Source organism: Centruroides vittatus, unplaced genomic scaffold (assembly GCF_030686945.1).
Source record: "Centruroides vittatus isolate TY-2023 unplaced genomic scaffold, ASM3068694v2 contig_1832, whole genome shotgun sequence".
NCBI lineage: Eukaryota > Metazoa > Arthropoda > Arachnida > Scorpiones > Buthidae > Centruroides > Centruroides vittatus.
In genome coordinates, this window is record NW_027121128.1 from 1,349,845 (window position 1) to 1,374,544 (window position 24,700).

At 26.1% G+C, this 24,700-nt stretch overlaps 1 protein-coding gene across 4 annotated transcripts in view; it reads right to left on the bottom strand.

The window, feature by feature from the left end:
• obe (obelus) overlaps positions 1-24,700 on the bottom strand; it is a 145,682-nt gene that overhangs the window by 34,186 nt on the left and 86,796 nt on the right. For all 4 annotated transcript variants that reach the window (XM_067264279.1, XM_067264281.1, XM_067264278.1 and 1 more), the window contains 11 exons: positions 22,785-22,920; positions 20,087-20,212; positions 18,705-18,905; positions 17,290-17,430; positions 16,601-16,765; positions 11,108-11,356; positions 8,086-8,220; positions 5,894-6,085; positions 4,621-4,845; positions 1,979-2,098; positions 97-348 (listed from right to left, as the gene is read on the bottom strand). In XM_067264279.1, coding sequence (XP_067120380.1) covers positions 97-348; positions 1,979-2,098; positions 4,621-4,845; positions 5,894-6,085; positions 8,086-8,220; positions 11,108-11,356; positions 16,601-16,765; positions 17,290-17,430; positions 18,705-18,905; positions 20,087-20,212; positions 22,785-22,920 — 1,942 coding nt within the window. The remainder of the gene's footprint in view (positions 1-96; positions 349-1,978; positions 2,099-4,620; positions 4,846-5,893; positions 6,086-8,085; positions 8,221-11,107; positions 11,357-16,600; positions 16,766-17,289; positions 17,431-18,704; positions 18,906-20,086; positions 20,213-22,784; positions 22,921-24,700) is intronic.

Here is a 24,700-nt window from a genome sequence, read left to right on the forward strand (position 1 = left end):
TGAATACATATATGTATGCATCTGGTTACATTGTGTGCACACACACAATAAAAATAATAGTAATAATTCAGTTTAAATAATAATAAAAAGATTTACCTTTAATTGATCAAATTCATGTGCTTCTGATATTAATGCTAAAACTTCTTCTTCTGTCATAGCTGGTTTCAAATGTTCATTGAACAACATTATAGTGTCATATTTGATATAAAAATGGCTTGCAGTTCTACCCATATCTGTTGAACTTAAACATCCTGATGTCCTATCAAAACGTATCATTCTAGTTTTATCTAATTCCATGGCACATTTTTCAATCAATTCGGTTAAATGATTGTGAAGATATGGATCAGTCTAAAAAAATTAAACAAATATTTAAATTTTATTTTTTAAATTGTTTAAATATTTCTGATCATAATAATATTTCAAATTTTATAAAAAGAACATAATTTATTTCATACATTTTTTAATTGAATAAAAAAATATTTTTAACACATCAAATTTATTAAAATGTATAAAATTTATATTCAAATGTAATGGACCTTAAATTTTTAATATCTGTTAATTGTAAACATTTTAGTGTTAATAAAATAATGGTTAAAAAGAAGACTCTATTTTATTAATTTTGGTATATAAATTAATCATTAACTGAATCATAATCATCTATAACATATTCATTTTTCCCACAAGTAGAAAATTTCCTTTGAGAAGCTTTATAAGACCATTATGAAATCAAAATAAAATAATGTTTTACATTCAATATTAATTAATGCAATGTAATGCATAAATGAACTCATTACCCATGCATAATATGTATTAAAAACATCTGATAAAGTATACTGATATTCTGTCTCATTCAATATTTTTAAAAATTATTTTGACACCAACTGTTCTTTTCTAATATTTTATGAAGTGAATACTTATGGAATGTTTTTTAGTATAATTGATCAGTTCCAATTAATATTAATGGAAAGAATTTTTAGATGAAATTGATGCTTACAAGGCATACCACATCAACAAAAAATATATTCCTTCATTTATGTTTAAATTACACAAAGAAATGACCAATGATATTTTGTAAGAAAATACTGTTTTAACTACAGATGAAAGAAATTTACATTTTATAAAATTTCTTTATAGTTACCATATAAAATTTTATGTAAGGCTTATTAATTCAAAATAAAATTTAAAATATTTAAAATTTAAGCTTATTGTAGATTTTCAGAATATTACAAAACAGGTAAATAAAAGTTTCTATTTATAATTTTAACATCAGAATCAGTTATGTAGATATGTACTATGTTGATAGTTCTAAATCATTCTGATAATTTCATATTAAAATTCTTATCTTTTTTTACATTTTTACCCATCTTTAATGTTTTAATATATGCAAAATGACTATCAAATATCACTACATATCTTTTAAAAAACTTTTTACATTATTAAAATGTATGTTGCATAAGCTTTTATCTATATATATAATTCAACATTTCATATATTAATATTTAATTAGCTTAAATTTGACTTGTAAAATATATATATAACTTAAAAATTTCAAGAAAATACTTATTATAATCTGTTTTGTAATAAACTGTTGAAAATCTACTTTTGAAAAAAATATTATATTTTTGAATTCACTTATAAGGAACATTCCATTATTTTGAATTCAGACAAATTTAAAGTAACAGTATTTGCCATCAACTTGCAGTGATTCACATTTTTCAGTGGCTTTTTTCTAATTGTCTGATCTTACGTATCAACTATTCTATTATGAATATTTAAGCTTAGACACTATTTTAGATATGAAAATTTTTCTGCTACTTAGATTAAAAATTAATAATAATTAATAGAAAAATGAATAATAAATATTTTACAAATGATATCCTCAAGCATGTCTAATGTTCTTATTGTATTGAATTCTGAATTTTATAACATGAAAATTACAGATTAATAACATCATACAAAATAAAAGATATTTACTTACCTTTTCGGCTCCATATTTTAATCCATATACTTGTGGATTGCGCCTCATTCTAATGTAGAAATAAGTATACATCAGCCATTCCACTCCTTCTTGAATATTTGAAACTGTTCCTAATGCTATCTGCAAAATAATTATTTGAATATAAATAACTTGATAATGTAATATTCAACCCAAATTATTGAGGTCTTAATCTTTGAAGTTCAAAAAATTATTAATAATTCATTAAATTTACATAATTTTTAAATAAAATTGACAATTTATGTTAGAAAATTTAATATTTAAAACATTAATTTATAGAGAATTAAAACAATTTTTTTGTTGTTTTAAAACTAAATGGATGTTTTCTCAATACAGATTTTTGAAAATATTAAGAATTAAAAATAATATAATTAACTCAAGAAATAAACTAGGAATCCATAAATAAATTTCTTAAAATACATTAAAAATTTAAATATCTTATATATTAATTTAATATTACATATATAACATACACATGTATTTTGTTTTATATTTCTTATAATTTTCTTGATTAAGATTAAATGCTATAGTTAACAAAAATATATATTATCCAATGCTACAAGCTCTTTACTTTTGTAAACTGCTATAAAACAGATATTAATATAGTCAATTCATGTAAATAATGCAATCACAAATGTTTAAGATTCCAAATAAAGTAGAATGGAAACAGAAAATGTTTCCATTCTACTTTATTTGTAAAATATAAATTTCAATTGTAGAATTCTGTCAGATGACAATTATGTAAAAATAAATTTGAAGACAAAGCCTGTCCAAAAAAGGAACCACCATTTATTCACTTTTAGTGTTCCTGAATACAAATGGTGATTTCTTTTTTGGACAAGCTTTGTCTTCAAATTTATTTTTACATAACTGCCATCCGATGGAATTCTACAATTGAAATTTTTGCAAAGATTCGTCAGCAGGGAGCAGCGAAAAATCTACATTTACCAGTGCCTATTTTCCAGTAGATATAAAGCTCTAACATCCCCAAGTGGTAAGGATGAAAGGAAAAATGTCTGTAATATCACCAGTTCCAATTTTTAAATTTGTATTTTTAATTGGATATTTTTTCTGTGTTTTTAAATGATGTTTTAATTTTGACGACCAAATAGCCTACAAAAAAAGGTCAATCATCAAAAGTTTGTACTCCGGAGCACTAAAAGTGAATATATGGTGGTTCCTTTTTGCGACAGACTTTTTCTTCAAATTTATTTTTTAAAATATAAATTTACATCTTCTTTGCTTTAATTTTTTCTCTGTATGAGAATTAATAAAACACATTGTTTGTTTGTGGGTGTGTGTTTTTTGCCTCTTTGTTGTGTTTTTGTATTATATTTTTTGTTTATGCATACTTTCTTTGTTTATCTATTTATGAATTTTCATTTTTTCATCCTGTTTTTACCATTTTGTTCACATCATTTCCTGATTTTGTTTTTGTTTGTTTTAATTTAAATGAGGGTAATCAACAAAATTATAAAAATAATTTATCATCCTTTCCAAAGTAGGTATAATTTTTAAAACATTGCATATTTGGACACTATATTTCATTATTTGTCATTTGTTTCCATGTCCATTTCTCATAATAATAATACTACTTAAGATAATGATATCAAAAAATAAAAGTTAATATTCAATATTTTTCTAATAATTTCTATTAATGCATTGTCATTTGCATCTTTCTGATCTTGCATCAAAATTTCTTTTGTTCAATCATCTACTCCATGTAAATACACAAATCTTAAATTAATTTATGAAATCAAATCATTACATGCTTGATTACTTTCCATTTACATTTTGGATACAAAATAATTACTGTCTACCTCTAGTTCTAATTAAGCTGCCATCTTAATAACTACATTCATTTTTGAATTAAATTTAATCATTTAGAATACTCTAAAAGAAAAGATCAACCCATAGCAGAACTCAAACCTGCAACTTATGCTTACCATGCAAATGTGTTGTCAGTTACACTATCTAGATCTTTGTCCACTTTTCATTTTCAGGCTTATTAATTTAAGACAGGTCAAAGATCGAATAGATATCCCAACAGTGTAATCATTAATGCAGAAGTCATAGGTTGGAGTCCTGTTCAGTGTTGATCTTTTCTTCCAGAATATTCTGATGGAAGCATATCTTTTAACAAATTGATATGTTTCAATAATTATTTTATAGCCAAAATACAGCTCAAATAATCCAGAATTTAATAAATTAATAATGATATTCTTCAGGCTTGTATATATACACGTCTGTATCATTTACATTTTCAATATAAGTATCCGTAAGTTTTAGAACAAATGTAAAAAAACTAAAGAATTACATACTACCAATACAATAACAATGTAAAATCAACTTTTTAGTACTATGACACATGATTTTTATATTTTTAATATTTCTGTTATTTGTTCGAAATGCAGCATTTCTTTCCTATGTAATTATTTTTTTGGTGATATATATTAATGATGTTAGCAAATAATACTTACTTGAAAATGAATGCAAATTTAAAGACAAGTATAAAGATATCTACTTGTTTTAAATCTCTATTAATTTAAAACATAAATATAAATATTTATATTATCAGAACTATTATGTACTACTATTAATTATCAGATGACAATTTTCCTTACCTCTGCATTTAAATTATTGGCAAGATTTTCATTAAATTTACTTTCTATTGGCAACTGACTAGTAAGAAGAGAAAGATAATGATTCAATTTATCATAAGATGTTATAATAGTTCCTTCTCCATATTTATCAAATTGTGGTCTTCCAGCTCTTCCGAATATTTGCATTACATCCAAAATATCTAGATCTACAAATTGACCATGTTTTGAATCATAAATCTCTGTACCCTAAAAACAAATAAAAAATATATATATAATTTATATTGTTTTAAGCAAATAAAAGAACCATTGAATTTTTAAATGGTTATTATTTTAATTGCAACATTTTGAATAATTTTTGACAAGGAAGAGAGTAATATTTTAATGGTAGAATATATATTTAGTAATAAAATGAAGTTGATAGAATACATTGAATTTATTATTTATTGACTGAATTGTCAGAAATTTTGCAATTAAATGTTTTCCAGTTATAAAAATTTTGATGAAATAGTTTTAATTATATATCTAAATATATAAAATTACTTGTCCTGACTGATTGACTCATCATCGCCCAGAGCAAACCGCTGAACCTAAAGAGGTGAAATTTGGTACACAGTTAGGGTATGTCATGAAAACGCACACTAAGAAGGGATTTTTCGAAACTTCCCCATGGGGAGGAGAGAGAGAGCATTAAGGCTTAACATGAAAAACGGCTACTACTGTACTATTTTAGATGGGATTTTTTGTTTTCAACTATGTTTAGTCTTCATTGAGTACTTAGGTGTATTAAATTGATAACATTTCAACATTGTTATAAATATTTTTATATATTTCGATTTTTTAACCAAATGTTCAAACCATTTTAAATTTGAATTTGTTATTGCATATTGGTTCAATTATAGAACAATTTCAAACATTCCAAAAAATTGATGAAATCGAAAACAGTTCATTTGATTCTCAGCAGTACATGTTATATAACAATTACTATGGTTGTTGAAATACTGAATATAAATGGTGTTTGCTTGCAAAATCCACGCAGGCAAAGTCGCAAGTAACAGCTAGTCCTTTCATATTTTTAGATTTTTTATATAAAATATTACTCCAATTTTACTCCAATAATGTAGTAAAATTAAATGTGTTTTATTAAAAATAAAAAATAAAATAATAACCAGTCAATTATTAGGATGACTAATTACTGTCATAGCTATGAATATCTGATCAAACATCTTTCAGAATACAAATATAATTAAATATTTTTAAATAAAAATTTACTTATTAAAATAATCTTTTTATTTACCCTTATTATAACTGTATGAGCAGGTAGATTCACACCCCAAGCAAGAGTAGAAGTGCATACTAAGACTTTGATTAAACCATCATGAAAAAATTTCTCAACTAAATTCCTGTCAGTTCTTAACATCCCAGCATGATGAATGGAAAATCCATAATGAAACAATTCATACAACTGTTTATTCCTAGATTTACTTAGCTGCAATTGAAAAACATTTCAAAGATTTTAGATTTTAATAATTCATTTGAACATATATATAATTAAATTTTATAACTTACATTAAAATATTAATATCATACAATGCTGACTATATAATTTTTTATGTAATTATTATTTCATTAATTTAAACCTTTATATAAAAAAACTAAACATCTTCAATCTGAAATCTAAAATAAATTCAAAAGATAGTCAATAACAGAGTTTACAGTGACTTAAAAGACATTAAGTAAAAACCATAGTAAATATCATAAAAATCTATATTCTGTATTTTCATTCTAATATGTAATAAATTATTGTAAACTTAAAAAATCAAATTTAAATTTGTCTTCTATATCACATCATTTATACTCTCTGCAAGCTGAAGAAGGTTATAAAATGACTGAAAATGTTACTGAATAAAAAATAATTTTTGGTTTCCTGAATTTAACAGTTTTACCTCTTAAATTAAATAATCTTATAGATTACAATCTTTATTTTTTTAAATAATGTTTCATTTATTATTATTCAAAAAATAAAAATTATATAGATAAAGGCTTTTCTCTTACTCACTGAAACAAAATTTATTTAGTAAACTGTTCTTATATTTCTTATTTTACAACAGATGATGAATTCTATCAAATTTAATGTATGTTGTAGAAAATTATATCGTTGAACAATATTTCTTTAAAGCATTCAATTAAATGTCAATTTTTTATGTTGCTTTTAAAAACAGCATAAACCTAAACAAAACAGAAAAATGAAATATTCAATAAAGTGTTGTTCAAAACAGTCTAAAAATTCAAAATTTCAGTTTGTGATCTGATCATATGTAGACAGTTTTAGGAAAAAACATTAACAACTTAAATTATTTTACAAGCGTTTTTCTTTCTCTTCTATATTTGTAGCTTAAGTATTCAGATCATGAGTATAACCCTTTTAAACTATTACTTTAATTGAAAATAAAATTATTAATTACTATTGAAAGTTAGCAATTAAAAGTAAAATTATTGATCACTTTCATTATTTGATTTCATTTTTATTTAAGAAATTCAAATACTTATGCAAAACTGAACTTTATATTGTTTCATTAAACTATTAACTTAAATTTCATCATCAATTTGAAAGTCTTTCCAATTACTAGATTTTATATCCTTTGTTATAGCGTAGATGTATTCTTATGAGTTATAACTCTATAATCCTTTATTATCAGATGTAGTATTTCAAACAGCCAAACAAATATCCATTGGTTTAACAATGTACAATTTATTAATCAATTTTCTCTTCTACATATGCATTTTAGATTGACATAAATAATTTGTTTGGCTATTTAAAATACTTACTTCACCTGATAATAAAGAATTACAGAGTTAAAACTCAATTTTATATTTTATTTATTAAAAAATAAAAAATTCCATACTTCAAGCAAAAAATTAATGTTATTTTATTTGCTTGACAACTAATCAAAATAATCAGAAAAATGGAACTATAATTTTGTTTTATTCACCTTTCTGTAAAAAAATATATTATTATACAAACCAGGGGTGGTTAACCTTTTTTGAGCCTGCATGCCATTTAGAGTAAGCAAACTTAGCTTTAAAGATGTTTATGCGTGCCAAAGTTTTACACTTCAAATAGCGATATTTAAATAAATTAAATGAATATGCTTTAATTACAATAAATGTAAAAAAGCTGTTTAAAAAAGGATGATCAGGTAATAAACCAAATTGAATCGAAAATGTACGATACATTACGTGCGAAATGATTTCTCCTTATGTGCCACTTTAGGCATGCAAGCCATAAGTTTGCCACCCCCCCGATGTAGACAATACATTATATCAAAATTGAAAGTTTTGTAATGTGTTTCATTTATTGCTTAATTCATTCCATAGAACAGATTACTAACATTTTTAATGTTTAATATAAAAATATATTCTAGATCAGTATTAATGTTAATATTTTTACATTTTAAAAATACATAAGTATTCATTTTAATAAATTACCTGCTTGTCTGCAGCAAAATATTGCACATTTTGTTCAGCTTGAAATAAATATAACTGATTTTTCTGTTGAGCTATATCTTTAAGAACCGTTGCTGTCCGAACAGTAGCATTCCTGGCATGAACAAAAACCATAACCTAAAATAATAAAAAATGTTAACATTTTTTCCTCCAAGAAAAAGTAAATCAATAATATTTCTTTTATTATTATTATTATTATTATTATTATTATGTTGGGTTAAGTGAAATATACTCGGTTAACACCGGTGGCTAAGTACTATGCCGGACCAAAGTCAAGGCATAGTAACCAAAACAGAAATTAAAGAAGTGTATCAGTGTGTGTGTCTGTATTCAGGAATTTTCTCACAATATGACATGTATTCAATATAGTGGCCTTCTGTAGAGTGATATATGTGTTTCTATTCAATTCTAATGTGCCCAGGCTTTTGTGTAGTGTGTGTGGTATGACACCTGTAGAGGAGAGAACAACAGGTACAATAAGCACCCTATCCATCCTCCACAGATGCCTTATTTCCTGGGCGAGTTCTGTGTACTTGCTAATTTTTTCAGTGCATGCGTTTTGTATATTGTGAGTGTTTGGAATGGATATGTCTATAATGTATGTGATTTTATTGTGTTTGTCAATGAGTGTGATGTCTGGTCTGTTGTGGTAAATTGTTTTATCTGTGATTATGGCTCTGTCGTAGTACATTTTGTGCGTGTTGTTTTCCAATACTGTCTGTGGAATGTATTTGTAGTATGGTTCGTGGATGTCTACTAATTTGTGTTTCTTTGCAAGCTCTTGGTGTATTATATTTGCTACTTGGTTATGTCTGTGTAAATAATCTGTCTGTGCCAAAAGCTTGCAACCAGAGGTGATGTGTTGTATAGTTTCTGGCATGATGTGACATTTTCTGCATGTGTCATTTGTGAGTGTTGCATCTTTGAGTATGTGTTTTCTGTAGTTTTTAGTGTTTATGACCTGATCCTGTATGGCAATCATGAATCCTTCCGTCTCCCCAAAGAGGCATCCCCGAGCTAACCAGCTGTTTGACGCAGTTTTGTCAACAAAATCCTGGGCCAGATCGTAAGGATGCCTGCCATGGAGTGCCTTTCGAGCCCACGATTGCTTAATGGTGTCTACGCTTTTTATATGTTGTGTTGTGTCCATATGATGTGAGTGTAAGTTTAATGGTGTGTTATTCGAGTCTGCTAGAGTTACTGCTTTATGTAATTGTGATGTTTCTTGTTTTTTGTAGAAAAACTCTCGCAGTGACTGTATTTGTTTGTAGTGAAGGTTAACTATGTCAATCAGGCCATGTCCGCCATCTTTACGTGGAAGGGTTAATCTTTCTGTGGCAGATTTAGGATGATGTTGTTTATGCTTAATAAGTGTTGTTCTTGTTTTCCTTTGGAGTTGCTCAAGATCAGTGTGAGTCCAATGTATAACTCCAAAAGAATATGTGAGTACTGGGATGACATATGTGTTTATTGCTTTAACTGTGTGTTTTGCATTTAATTGTGTTCTGAGAATAGCATTTAACCTACTTTGGTATTCTTTAATTAATCTTTGCTTTATTTGTGTATGTTCTGTTAGTTTGGCCTGTTGGAATCCTAAATACTTGTAGAACTCGCCCTCTTCCATGGATTCAATAATGTCTCCATTTCCAAGTGCAAAATCTTCTTTCTTCAGGATTCCTTTTTCTATGTGAAGTGTTTTGCATTTATCTAGGCCAAATTCCATTTGTATGTCCTTGGTGTATGAATGTGTGATTTGTAGGAGTTGATGAAGTTGTTTTTGTGTGGATGCATAAAGTTTTATGTCATCCATGTACATGAGATGTGACAGTGTAAACTGTGTTGTTTTTTCGTGTCTGATATTGTAACCATATTGCGTGTTGTTTAACATGTTGGATAATGGGTTCAGGGCTAAGCAGAACGAGAGAGGACTCAAGGAATCTCCTTGAAAAATTCCTCGCCTAATAAAAATTTGGTTTGTTTGTATGGAAGTGTTACTAACCCTGAGATGTAGTGTTGTTCTCCAGTGCTGCATAGTGTTTTGAAAGAATGTAATGAGTGATGGATGTATTTTGTACATGTGTAGAATATGTAGCAGCCAACTGTGTGGAACACTGTCGAATGCTTTTCTGTAGTCTATATAAGCCATGTGTATGTTTCTGTGTTGTTTGTGTGCTTGCCGTAGAATGACTGAATCTATGAGTAACTGTTCTTTGCATCCCTTGTGATTTCTACGGCAACCTTTTTGTTGTTCTGTTAGAATGTCGTGTTCTTCAATGTGTTTGTATATTTTGTTTGTGATACAGGATGTCAATAATTTGTACAGTGTTGAGAGACATGTAATTGGTCTGTATTGTGTGGGGTCTGTGGTATTGTTGTTTTTAGGTTTCATGTAGGTGATGCCCTGAGTAAGAAAATTTGGCATGTCTTGTGGTTATTATTATTATTATTATTATTATTATTTGATTAATAGATAAAATTCTATCAAATAAAAAAAAACTTTATATTAATGACTTATCTATACAAATTGTTCTGACAAGATTTTGAAATTTATTTTATAACTATAATTATAAATGAAGAACTGAGAATTTCCTTTAAAAAAAAGAATAATGAAATGCCTTTTTCTGTTAGTCTGAATTTCTCGGAAAAATTTCAACTTATTCTAAAAATTACAATAAATTTTTAAATTCTAGATTAGATTATTAAGACTTAATTTTAAAATCTACATTTTAAGTAATTACTTTAGAGAATTAACATCAGATTTTCCAAGTTTTTTATCATACATTTTTCTGATTTTGTGAAAATCAAAATTTATTAACTGATCCCAAATAAAAGATTTATTAATAATCAGAAAATAGGTGTTAATAGAAAATCAATTTTTTATTTTTGTTTCTTTTACTCAAATAAATAATAATTAAAAAAACAAATGTTCATTCATTAAATATTTTTAAAACATTTTTAAAAAACTTTTTCTACTTTGAGTAATTGAAGCAATTAATACTCTTACCTGATGCCCTTGATTAACTGTTTCGATAATTTTTTTATAACATAATTCATCCATGTCGGCTATTTGTTGGATGGAATTGGTTGTTTTCACGCCAATAAAGGTTTGTCCTAATGGAACTGGCCTAAATCGTCCATCAAAATAGAAAAGTCCTTTGTATGGATTCACACACAAAAAATGTGCAACATCTAAATAATTAGGAACCGTAGCTGATAAACCAATAAGACGAATCATAGACTGTGAAGATTCCACCTGAAACAAATATAAATACTATATTATAAGTGTATCAATTATTAATTAATATTAACAAAGTAAGTAAATATATTCTTTTGAATTTTACTTATATTTGAATTAATCTATTAAACTAAAATCTTTCGATAAAACACTTTTTTATAGCTTCTTTCCAAAATGTATAAGTTATTATACTGTATATCACAATCAACAGTCATTGCAAGTAAATGTGTTGTGTTATGTGCACCAATAACAGCCATTTTTAGCTCTATGCTCAACAGTCACATCAATTTTAACAAGTTTTGCTGGTAATGAATTTTTAATTTAAACTCTTTTTTAAAATAGAGTTACTGAGCATAACCTATTTTATAAAATTTATATTACTTTTTTAACTTCTTATTTCTTATCAAAATATAATAAAATTGATTATTGTAAATTTTTATTTGCCATAAAAACATCTTAAAATTTGAAGAAATATTGTAATTTAACACACAAATAATAATAAATATACAGGGTTCCTACTCAAAATTTTCTTTCAAATTCCACAAATTTCCCCGACATCCCCTGATCAACTTTGTACAAATTTCCCGAACCTCATGTCCCTTACAGTATGGCCCATTGACAAAATGAAATAGCATTTGACTTACTATCCACACATGCTATTCCTTCACCAAATTTTAGTTAGTTATTTTTTCTAATTAACAGTTATATATTTTTTATAATTGCCAAATTATTAAAACTAAAAATAAAATGTTTTATTAAATTAAAGTAGTTTACTCTGTTATTAGTCTGCAACCATAAATCTACACGACATTGAAAAAAAGAAAAAAGCAATTATTTATTTATTATTCATTAACAAATCCTGTATAATCCATGCACAAAAGTATATATTTATTGAATTTATATCTTAATAAATTTTCTGAACTTTATAAAATATTAATAAATTGGAAAAAAATCAGAAATTGTTTTGTTATGCAATCAAAAAATGATAAATAATACCATTTAAATTAAAATTATTTATCATTTTTTGTTCTTTATAAATGTTTTGGGAAATTTTGTATATGCTTTGGAGAAATTTTGGTCCTGAAAATATTCTGCACTAAGTTGTATTGCACCATATTACTTCTTGCTGTCTGCAAATTGCTACACTTAGTCAAGCATATTGTCAACAAAAAATCAACAAAGCAGCCAAGGAGGCAAATTCCCTGACTTTTTCTCAATTTTTGAAAAATTTCCCAATTTTCCATGACTTTTTCTGAACACTAATGAAAATCCCTGATTTTTCTTGACTTTCTAGGTCAGGAAAAATCATAGGAACCCTGAATACATCAAATTATTATAGTTATCTTTATTTTAAAAATTTATTAGTATCAATTAAAAAATCTAAGTTTTCTTAAAGATAGCAGTACTAGGGTTGCTCATTTCTCAGTCTTTTGCTTGTCCCAGGATTTCAGGAAAAAAGTGAACTGTTTCCCAGGATATAATTAATTATTTTCAAGATATAAAATAAATCTTAATATCTAATGATATAATTACTTTTTATTTTTAAGTAACTTAATATGTCCTGCAATCTCCAAAATAATATTAATAAGGCTGTGTAAAATATGTATAAAAAATTACTTTTGAGTTACATAATTTTCACAAATAGAAAAAGTTTATTAAAGTTTGTTGGAAACTGTTTACAACAAAAACGCCTTTGAATTGAGTTGAAAATTTAAAGAAAAAAATGAACTTAGATCAAACTTCTAAGTTAGAGGGTAATTTTCATTTTTTAAATAACACATAATACAAAATATTATTGTAAATTTTTATAAATTTTTTATTATTGTAAATTTTTAAGATTTTAAAAAGCAAAGATGGTCAATACTCCGGATCTCTCAATCTGATTTTTATTTTACTAAAGAAAAGTCCCGCTACCGAGAATGCCCTTTTCAATTCAATTGATGTGGGTGGAATCATAAATAAGCAATGCATCGAAAATAAGCAATGAATGCAATTCATTGAAAACAACGCGAATAAGATAACAAAGTGTTGCCAATTTGCCTTGTGAAAACTATGAAGTAATTAGTAACTAATCTGTACTGAGTATTCAAAGTTGATTAACATTGTTGGTAATTATAGAAGTTAAAGTAAATAATTAATTAGAGTAATAAAATTTGTAGAGAAATCAGATCACGAAATAACTTCATCTCTGTATTACTGTAATGCAATTAGAATTTTTGACAGTAGAACAAGACTATTCTTGGTTCTCTCTGCCTTGTTCATTGTCACATGAGTTCATAAAAACTGCATCCAAGAACTTTTGGTATTCAAATACCTAGCACAAGTTCTTGGGAACAACAGATTTTTAGAATTGAACAATTCTCAATTTTTGTATTTGAATACTCTCATCTTTAGATGGGATCTTGTAATGTTAATTTAGATTAAAGTTAGTAATGAAGTGTTTCTTATACCGTACTTTTGTAGAATGACCAGCATGCTGCATAAAAATGGAGGAGACCAGCATGCCAGAAACCCCATGGGTTACCAGTGTGCCAGTTAAACTGCAACTAAAATATAAAATTAATCAGATCTAACGAATCTAGTTGTTAATTAAACATTAAAGAAAACATTCTTCCAAGCACAATATAATAACAACATTGTAATTTGAATGACTTAAAATCAGGAAAAGCATTTTCATTTAGAAGACAATAAAACAATTAATGACTTATTGACAATAGTAGTACAGTAGAGCATTGATTATCCAACTCAATTGGGAACTGAGGTTGGTCGGATAACCGAAAAGTATGAAAAAATACATTATTAGTATAGTGTATTAGTATATCCCATGTAATAAGCATATTAGTATATCGCTATTAACCTATTTCGTGTTGAATTTTCATCGATGTTAAGTCTAACAAATTTTTTTTAAAATAATAATCATCGTTAAATTATTTCTTTATTTTGCACAAAATAAATACAAAAATAAAGAAAAATAGAAAATTAACCCTGGTTTAAATAACCCTTTCATGGTCGAGCCAGTGTTTCCAGCTAAAACACACAAAAATTTAACAAAAATAATATTAAAGTAGCCAAGACATAGTACCAAATATTGTAGTGCCACATCACTAGCGGACATTTGAATTTGCTGACTAGAACGCGGTCGGTTAACTGATGTGACGGTTGATCGGGGGTCAGATAATCGATGCTCTACTGTAGTAGTAGTAGTAGTAGTAGTAGTTAATCAGTGTGGACTACACTGTCCATCTACCCTGACCTTAAAAATAACACCTTTCTCTCAAATTTCACACAAAGAGATGTTAATTGGTGTAAGCTAAGATAATTTACAGCAAGTTTCTTAAATTTAAAATGTTTATTTTTGTGTTTTTGAATCAAATAACAATAAAATACCCATAAGAAAAAAAGCACTTTCGGAATACCACAAGTATTTTATGTTGTTAGAAAGAAGACAAAATGACGAAATTAAATATATAATTGTAGTTTTTAATACGGACAATTTCACAGTTTTAGAATAAAAACTGGTTCATTTTTACCTGATGTAACTCATTCAATTTTTTAATGCGCGCTCTAGAGCAGAATGTATAACCACACTTAATCCAGCATGCCGGCTTTTACCATACAAAAATATCTGATTTCATGGTCTTTCTGGATTGACTGGTGTGCTGGTCATTCCACAAAAATATGGTGTATGTAATAAAAATGATTTTACTATAAAAATGAATGTAACTGTGTAACAGTTATCTAATATACTTTAAATCACATAGTAGAGAAACACAGGTGATCAACTTTGAAAAAAATCACATGACTAAAGACATGCAGCACCCCAGTGGCAGAAGCATGGTATTAAAATGCTCATGTGATTAACATTTCTTGTTTAACACACATGACATCATTACTTCTAATTTCAGTTTACTGTTGTGTTAGATTGTCTTTGTTTATAGTGCTGTGATTTCTTGTTTAATTTAAAAATGAAAAATAGAGTTAAATGCATAATTTGTGGAAGCAATAAATTGTCATTGTTCACTTTTCCTGAAAATTCAGAAAAGTAAGTAATATTTTTATATGCTAATTAAATTTGTTTGATTTTTCTGGCTTGCAGATACCATGTTTTTCTAAAAGATGCTTATTAAAAGATATATACCTTATTTAAAAAGAAAAGAAATAAGATTCAGTAATTTATTTATTATATGTATTTGCTAAAAGAGACCTAAGTATTTTCTTATAAGATAGAAATTATCAGATGCTAAATTAAAATATTTTAATATTTAATTTTATATATGACAAATGGCTAGCTGCTAAAAATGTAGAGAGAGATAAATTAAGAATTAGAAGCAGAAGTAGAAACTTTAATGAATTCTAAGGCTAATAACCAAAGACTAAATAATGTGTTAAACAAATAGGCTAACAGATACATTTCAGAAAATAATTTTTAACAATAAAAGCACCTTTAAATGAAAATGATAAAAGTTTTATTTGATTCTGTGATCACTCAGAATCAAAGGAAATTTATATTTTTATTTAGTAAAATAATAATTTCTAAAGTATTTACAATAATGAGAACCTAATAATGATTTAATAGGTATGTAAGCATGATTTTTGTATGTGTTATATTAAAATTTAAATTGAATATTCTCTGTATATTTTGCCATCATAAAATTGTTCTTGTATTTAATTAAAATATTAAATATAATGCTGAACACTAATTATGTCCTAATGAGAAATAATTAAAAAATTATATTTAATAACAACTTTTTGTTATTTAATTTGGCTTAAGCATCTTTAAACATGAATTCTTGGATTCCATTTATATTATGTGAATGTCAATTAAAGCAGTTTTTATTAATTGTTTTAAATTTAACTGACTACCTAAAAACAGAAGCAGTAACTTTCACTCATGCACATTGATATCTAATTTAAATAACAATGTCATCAATGATTCGTGTTGTGACATCTAATGATGCAAGGCAATCTCTGTGCCACTAACATTTGAATCATTAGTCCTGTCATTGACTGATTGGACTGTTGACTTTCTTTAACATAGGCAGTATAGGGAGTTGACCATCTGTCTCTAGCTAATCTGCGATTTAAATATTTAAAAAAAAAAAAAATGAAAAATACTCTAAAACCATAAAGCTTAATGTGTAATAATATTCACCATTAATTCAACAACTTTTATAAAACAGTGCCTTTAATATTCAGGAAGAGAGGTTTGTAAAAATTTTAAATTCACAAACATTACTCAAATTTAACTTTAAGTGTTATTACCTGTCGAAGGGTTCTAGCAACTATCGCTTCCAATACTGGACCTCTATCTCCATGTAATAAGTGTACTTCATCAATTATAATTAAACGTACTAGCTGAGCTAAAGCAATATCTCCTGTTGCTTTTCTTGTCACAACATCCCATTTTTCAGGTGTTGTCACTATCATCTAAAAAAGTAATAATAATAATAAATTTTTAATAACAAGTGTCATAATCAATATGATTAATTTAATATAAATTCAAAATAACTAGTAATATTAGAATTATTAAGTTATGAATATTAGTATTAGTTTAAAATCATTAGCCATATTTAATTTTTCTCAATGATCCAATTTCTAAAATTTAGAAATAATTAAAACATAATTCAGTATCTTTTTAAAGAGTAATTTCAAAAATTAACATTTTCAATATTCTCAATTTGGTATCATTGTTTTATATATATATGAAAAAAGTATTTAATTCGTTATAAGTCCCATTTGTCCAGTTTTGTAAAACTGCAGAAAAATGGCATATATAATATATATATATATATATATAATTTTCCTGCAGTTTTACAAAACTGGACAAATGGGACTTATAACAAATTAAATACTTTTTTCATATTAAATTAGAACAAGATAAAATATTTTCAATAAAAGTATTAAATAATCATATACAAACAAAAAATTTACAACAATTGATATTTATTTACCTGAGTTTGATTAATTTCTTTTTTTGTTAATTGCATATCTCCTGTCAACTCTCGAACAATTACATTAAAAACATCAAGTCTTCTGCTAAAATTTCTAGTCATTTCAGATGCAAGGGCTTTCATTGGAGCAATGTAAACTATCTAAAAGAAAATACCCATACAGAATATTTTATTTTTAATTAAAACATATTTTATTCATTTAAATTTTTAAATATTTCTGTATTAATAAAAATTAATAGGCAATAAACGTCTTTTAAATATAGAATAAAATAATTATTATTATATATATATAATAGAGAGACTATAAATTTTACAAATTACTGGATTAATGTTATAAAATTTCATAAATGAACATTTAATTGTTTTGAAATGTTTTCACCAAAAACAAAATATTTTTCTACAATATTCCAATTCATTTAGAAATATTAAAAATTACATTCACAGTAAATATTTGAATAATAATTTTAAGTAATTTAGAATGCAATGAACAAACAGGATATCAGCTTTTCTGATGATTAATAAAGTACAAACCATGAACTTTTAATTTTGAAAATTTTGATTTAATTAAAATATTAAGAGTTAGATACCCAAAGTGCTAACAATAAATTCTTATAATCAAGATTGTTCCATGCCTCTAATTCAGTATAACTAATAAAGTTATAATCATGGTATTATTTTGTCTTTGAATCAATATCAGCTGGCAATGTAGATTGGAATCTTAATTTCTATGTAGTATTTTTAACAGATTTAAAAGACTTTTATTTATTAATATTAATAAAAGGCTTTTAAATCTGTTAAAAATGGTCTGCTAATGTGAAATCAGATCAGATGTGAATTATATGCATCAGAAACTATATTCCTTTGATGAAATATATCTAGTTTCTCTGCTCCTAAGTTATCATTTTATATAAATGATTATAAATGTATTCTAAAGGAAAGGAATTCAATGCTACTAGTGTGAAGTTAAATTGTAAAAAACATTTATAATAATAAATAAGTTTTTAATTTAATATAAAATAACTTATTAAAAACAAATAATGCAGATTCTCTGTTATTTTCTAACTAGAAAAATATGTATGGCCATATCTTAAAAAAATTTATGAGAATTTATTTCTAATCTTTATAAAATTTGATATTATTTATATTAAAATAAATCTAATTAAACAGTGGATTAAGGAAAAGAAGTTTGCAAATATTGCAAATTACATATAATTCAATCAATATTCTATGAAAATAATCCAAATGAATATACAAACACAAACTTGAATAAATTTTCAAGAAAAAAGTAATTATTTTGAAATCAATTTTGTAATGATTAGAGTATCTATAAAACTATATATTATTATCAAATGTATAGAATTTAATTTATTGCATTTAAATATCTTATATTTAAAAACAAGAAATATAAAACAAACCTTAAAATTATTATGTTTCAAAACTCTATTTTCCATATGTTGTTTTAATTCATGTAGTACTGTCAACATAGCAATATTTGTTTTACCAGCTCCTGTTGGAGCACAAATAAGTAAATTTTCATTTGTATTATAAGCTGTATTAAATACAACTGACTGTATCCTATTCAATGTTTTCATTCCTTTGAAACCTAATTGACCAACCTGAAAAATAATTAAAATAAAATTTATTGTAATGATTTTATAATACTGATTTATTAATCTTTATAAGTGTTCTAATCAAATTAATTTTTATAAATCCTAATTAATATATCTTTATATAAAACAAACTTTTTCTGTACAAAAGCTAGTAAAACGTAGTAACAAAAATTTTGAACAGCCATCAAGAAATCCAAATACCTAAATTTAGGTATTTGGATTATGTATTAGGTACTGAACCACTTTCAAATCAGTTAGAAGTGATTCAGCACACTCATAAATCCAAACTAATTGTGTTGTCGTCCAGATTAGTAAAAAAATTTGTAAAAATTGGCTTTTGTCACATCATGAAACATAAGAATTTAGTAAACTAACATTCTTAAGAAACATGTTTATGTTTTGAAAAAGTTTCAAAATGATGAAAATGCACCAATTCACAACATATCTTTTTTACAGACAACTACAGCAGTCCAGAGATTTTATCCTCTCTACAGTTAGTGCATTTTTTGTCATTTTGAAACATTTTTTTTAATATTAATAAAAAGCTTTTAAATCTGTTAAAAATGGTCTGCTAATGTGAAATCAGATCAGATGTGAATTATATGCATCAGAAACTATATTCCTTTGATGAAATATATCTAGTTTCTCTGCTCCTAAGTTATCATTTTATATAAATGATTACAAATGTATTCTAAAGGAAAGGAATTCAATGCTACTAGTGTGAAGTTAAATTGTAAAAAACATTTATAATAATAAATAAATTTTTAATGTAATATAAAATACTAGTAATATTAGAATTATTAAGTTATGAATATTAGTATTAGTTTAAAATCATTAGCCATATTTAATTTTTCTCAATGATCCAATTTCTAAAATTTAGAAATAATTAAAACATAATTCAATATCTTTTTAAAGAGTAATTTCAAAAACTATTGAAAATTAACATTTTCAATATTCTCAATTTGGTATCATTGTTTTATATATTTTATGGCCATATCTTAAATGATTACAAATGTATTCTAATTTCGGACTGTGTAACGACACAGTCCGACTTAAGTTAATTTATTAAGTGCTCATACTCTTATTTGAATTAAATACACAAGTTACAAATACATTCTGAAATAGTTTTTGAGGATGTATTTTAACAACAATTTAAATTATCTCATTATATTTTATAATTAACATACCTCATCTAATGTTTCTACTGATATCAATGTGCTTCCAATATCTGCAGGAGGTGGATCACTAACTGGTATTATTACTTCTTGATATTTTGAATTGTTTATTTGTTTATGTCCAACCGGAAGTATTAACTAAAACAAAAAGATTAGTTTTTAAATAAAAATCAATTATAATGTATACAAAAGAAAAAAACACAATTTCAAAATAATAAGAATAAAACATTTAAATAACTAATTAAGAAATATAAATAGTACACAAATAAATCTATGATAGTGATAATATACATATACAGAAAGAAAATGAAAACCAAATTTTATGATCTATTTGGAAAACCATTGATAAATGAATACAAAAATGTCTTAGATTTTGATGGGCAGAACATATTTCTTGCTTGATTGAACACAAAATGACAAAAATGGTCTATTAGACAAAGAAATTATGAGACAGGAAGATCTAGAAAGATTGAGAAAAAATGCACTGCGAAGGACTGGAAAATAAAGGCAGAAAATAGTGAGATAGAAGAATGTAGATGGCAGAGGCCTGGATCATCATCATGTGGATTTTGTGACAAGGCCCATAAAATCCAGATGATGATGATAAAAATTATTCTAAAGAAGAATACAGTAGAGAGTCGAAAATCGGCATCAATTGGGGACTGGGGTTGTTCAGATTAGGGATTTGTTCTGATTACGGTCTATGTACGAAAAAATATATTAACCTGTCCGATGTTCAAATTTTTCTTCATTGCGTGTCGCTTCCTGTTGAATTTTTCTCCGTCGCGTGTCGCTTCGTGTTGAATTTTCGTCGATTTTAAGCCTAACGAAAATTTTTATAATAATAATCGAGGCTATCGTATCGTTAAAAATTATTTCTTTATTTTGTACAAACAAAATAAATATATTGAAGAATATAAAAACATGAAAATTATACTTTAGAATTTAAATTTAGTATCAAAAATGTTCGATTCAGCACGACACAGTCCGACTGAAAATCGTGCCGATTATCGGGCGATTCCGATTACCAGGGTGCTGATTTTCGACTCTCTACTGTATATTAAATACAGTAAGACCCTGCTTAATACCAAATCGCTTAATGCTGATTCGATATAACATGGTCTGCTCGAAGCCTAAAAAAAAGCTCAAAATTTATGCTGATTTAAATTAGTGTGGCATTTCATTGATTTGCATATAACATGATTATTTACGAACATGAACCAATCAGAAAAAGGTGTACTTTCTTTAAATCTATGTTTGTTTGGTGCAATTTTGGAAAAAATATAACATCATGGATGCCATATTGGCAATATCAGCTTCACTTGCCAAGAATTAACTGATAAATGCACGAACGAAGTGTGGAAGAAGTTATGGCTGTAGGTATCCAAGAATTCTCAATGAAAAGAGCCTATCGCTGTATCATTAGGTTGACAAAACTCAAGCTAATCGATACAGCAGGACTAGGGGATGTAGAGGAGCAGGATATTGAGGAGTTACTGCAAGTTCCTGGTGAGATCCTTACCAACAATGACCTTCAAGAACTGGCAGAACAAGAAATTCATGTAGAACTGGAAAATAGAGATTCTGAAGACGAAGAACCCAAAAAATTTCTCTACAGATTTCCTAAGTAAAAGTTTGGTAACGATAACCGAAATCATTGATCAAATTGTAGCAAACAATCCAGATTTTGAAAGGAGTGCAAAAGCAAAATGAGGCATTTTGGATGCGATCTTCTTCTACTGACATTTGCTTAAGGAAAGAAAAAAGCAACAAATGAAACTTCACAACTTTATTGCAAACAACAAGAATTTCAGAAAAGCCAGGACCTTCGTCACAAAAAATGAACTTTATATTTCCGTGTGCAATGTTTATGTGTTATTTAACATATATTATTATATAAATTTATATAAAAATAACTTAAAATTATAGTAAAATTTGCTTATTTTCTGGTCGCGTGTTCCCCTATCCCTATTTACTCTATGTTAAAATGACCTCGTTTAACATTGTTTTGTTTAGCGCTTTGTCATCTAGAAATGCATCCCCCGCGTTAAGCGGGGTCTTACTGTAATTCCTAAACAAACACTTAGCATTATAAAAATGGAAAATATTCTAATAATGATACATTAGTTAAATAAAGGTATTTTTCAATAATTAAATATTTTAATAAATGTAATGAATTTTGTTTATCACAATAACATTTATTAAGGAAACATTTATCAAAACTTAAATATAGTATAAAAGACTTTGTTTTAAAATGTGTTGTGTATCAGTACGCATTGAGTATGCCTTTATTGAGTCATCTTACTACCCAAAACCGATTTACAAATCTGAATTCTTTATATATAAAATACATATTTTAGGACTTTATCTGTAGTTGACAAGCTGTGAGACCTGTTTATATTTTTACCATAATACTTATTTTTCATATTTTTACCAGAAACTTTATTATCTTGTTTGTCTTTTTTAACTCACTTATCATTATTATTATGATACCAGGTCATCATAGTTTGGTCAGTTTTTGTAATTATTTGAATTTTAAATATTGTTCATTTATTTAATGTATTTCTATTGTTTTATTCTTTCATAAAAAGGATGAAAGACATACTAATAAATAAAATATATAATTTACAAAATGTATCAAAACAGAATTTCTATTCGATAAATTATTAAAAACAATTAAATTTATTAAATAAAAATTTTGCATAAATACCTTATTTCCACTGATAAATGCAGAAGTTAATTTTGATTCTGAATAAATATCAAAAACATAAGGAAATTTTTCTCTTTGAATGGAAACTACTTTCTTGTATAAAGGAACTTGCACACTTTTAAGTAAATCTGCTTCTCTGGAAAAAAAAATATACTTTGACTACAGACTCTTTTAAAAATAACAAATATAATATACCATATAATGTTTTTATACCTCTTGATGTAAATATCAAAGTGAATCATATAAAATATTTAATATTAAATACATGAAGAATTAATAGTAATTAAAAAAAGTCATTTTTATTAAATGATTAAGATAAATTAGTATTTATATTCATAATATGTAAACAAGCTAACAAAAAAATAATAAATATTAACTTTTATTCAATATACATTGAAAAGTCTAGTCACAGAAATTTATTTTCAAACAATATGGAGCATGTTTTTAAAGAAAATGTTCAGCATATCTCCTTTAATCAATATGAATTTTTACAGATAAATCCATGTTTCTTATTATTGATAGACCATAATAAAATCAATATCTTTTTTATCACCTGTTGGGATATTGACCCCTATATGCTCTGTCGAATAGAAAAAAATGTGACATTTCTTATAAAATTGTGTAGAGATTGAAGAGTACTATATCAAGCATATTCTTTAATAATACAGTGGTGCCTTATACTTTGAATTTAATTCATTGCAGGAGCCCATTTAAATTCCAAATCAATTTTTCCCCATTAGAAATAATGGAAAATGAATTAATCCATTCCTAGACCCTAAACAATACCCATTTCGACAAACTTAAAACAGAAAATACACAATTTAAAGTAAAAATAACACAATTAAATGCCCTAACAATAAATTAAAACACAAAAACAATAAATAAAATATGTAACTATTGTATAATAAAATGAAAATTGCATTTACTGGTTGCACTCAATCAAATTTGGCATTTTAAACATGGCTGTGAGATCTGTCACACATATACAATGTTCCTGCTTTGTGATAAGTTCCTTTTTCATCTCAATCATTGATACTACAACCTTCCCCCTAGATTTTGTTGCTTCCATAACTTCTCAGATGCTATGGTTAATAAGTAAAGGTTATATTGGATTGAACAGAAAGTTTCTGGTATTTTTAACAGCCCTTTTTACTTAACATAGATATGAGATTTAATTATAACAGTTGTGAAATTGAACACAGTTGCTAATGTGAGATTGTGTTTCTTTCTTAGAAGCTTATTTTAAACTTTTTACTTCACATTTTGCTTGAATAAAATCAAGTTGAAATGTCTTCAGATAAAAATTATATGAAGCACATTATGCTTTATGAGTATCAGAAAGAATATAATGCCATACAAATAGTAAAAACATTTGTAATAAAGGGAAGATGCTCCTTACTTCAAGCATTTCAAATGTGGCTTAAACAGTTCTGTTCAGAAAATTTTGAACTAAAGGATACAAAATGTATGGGAGTGCCAAAAAGAAAATAACTAAAAAAGATTGCAGAAAGAAATTGTTAAAAATCTATGAATAATCAAACACAAAAATAGAGCCAAAAAAAAAATCACTGAAAACATATGAACATAACAGAGCAAGAGATGACTTGGATGCACAACAGATTGCATTTATGTTTCAAGCACATTTTTTCACTGCAGACACAGTTCAAACTCTAAAGTGAATTTTTGTCAAATTTAATGTTCAAACTCCAAAATGTTCATAGTTAGTCATTCAAAGTATGAGATACCACTGGTAAATGCTTTTTTTCCATGATTCCAGACACACTGAATAATGTGTAAATACATTTTTGTCAATAACATAAGAATAATAAAAATAATATATTTTTAATAAAAACATGTTATTGTTAGACTAGGAGACTTTTGTTTTTGTTTCATTCTTTTAGCAATCATATGACTTA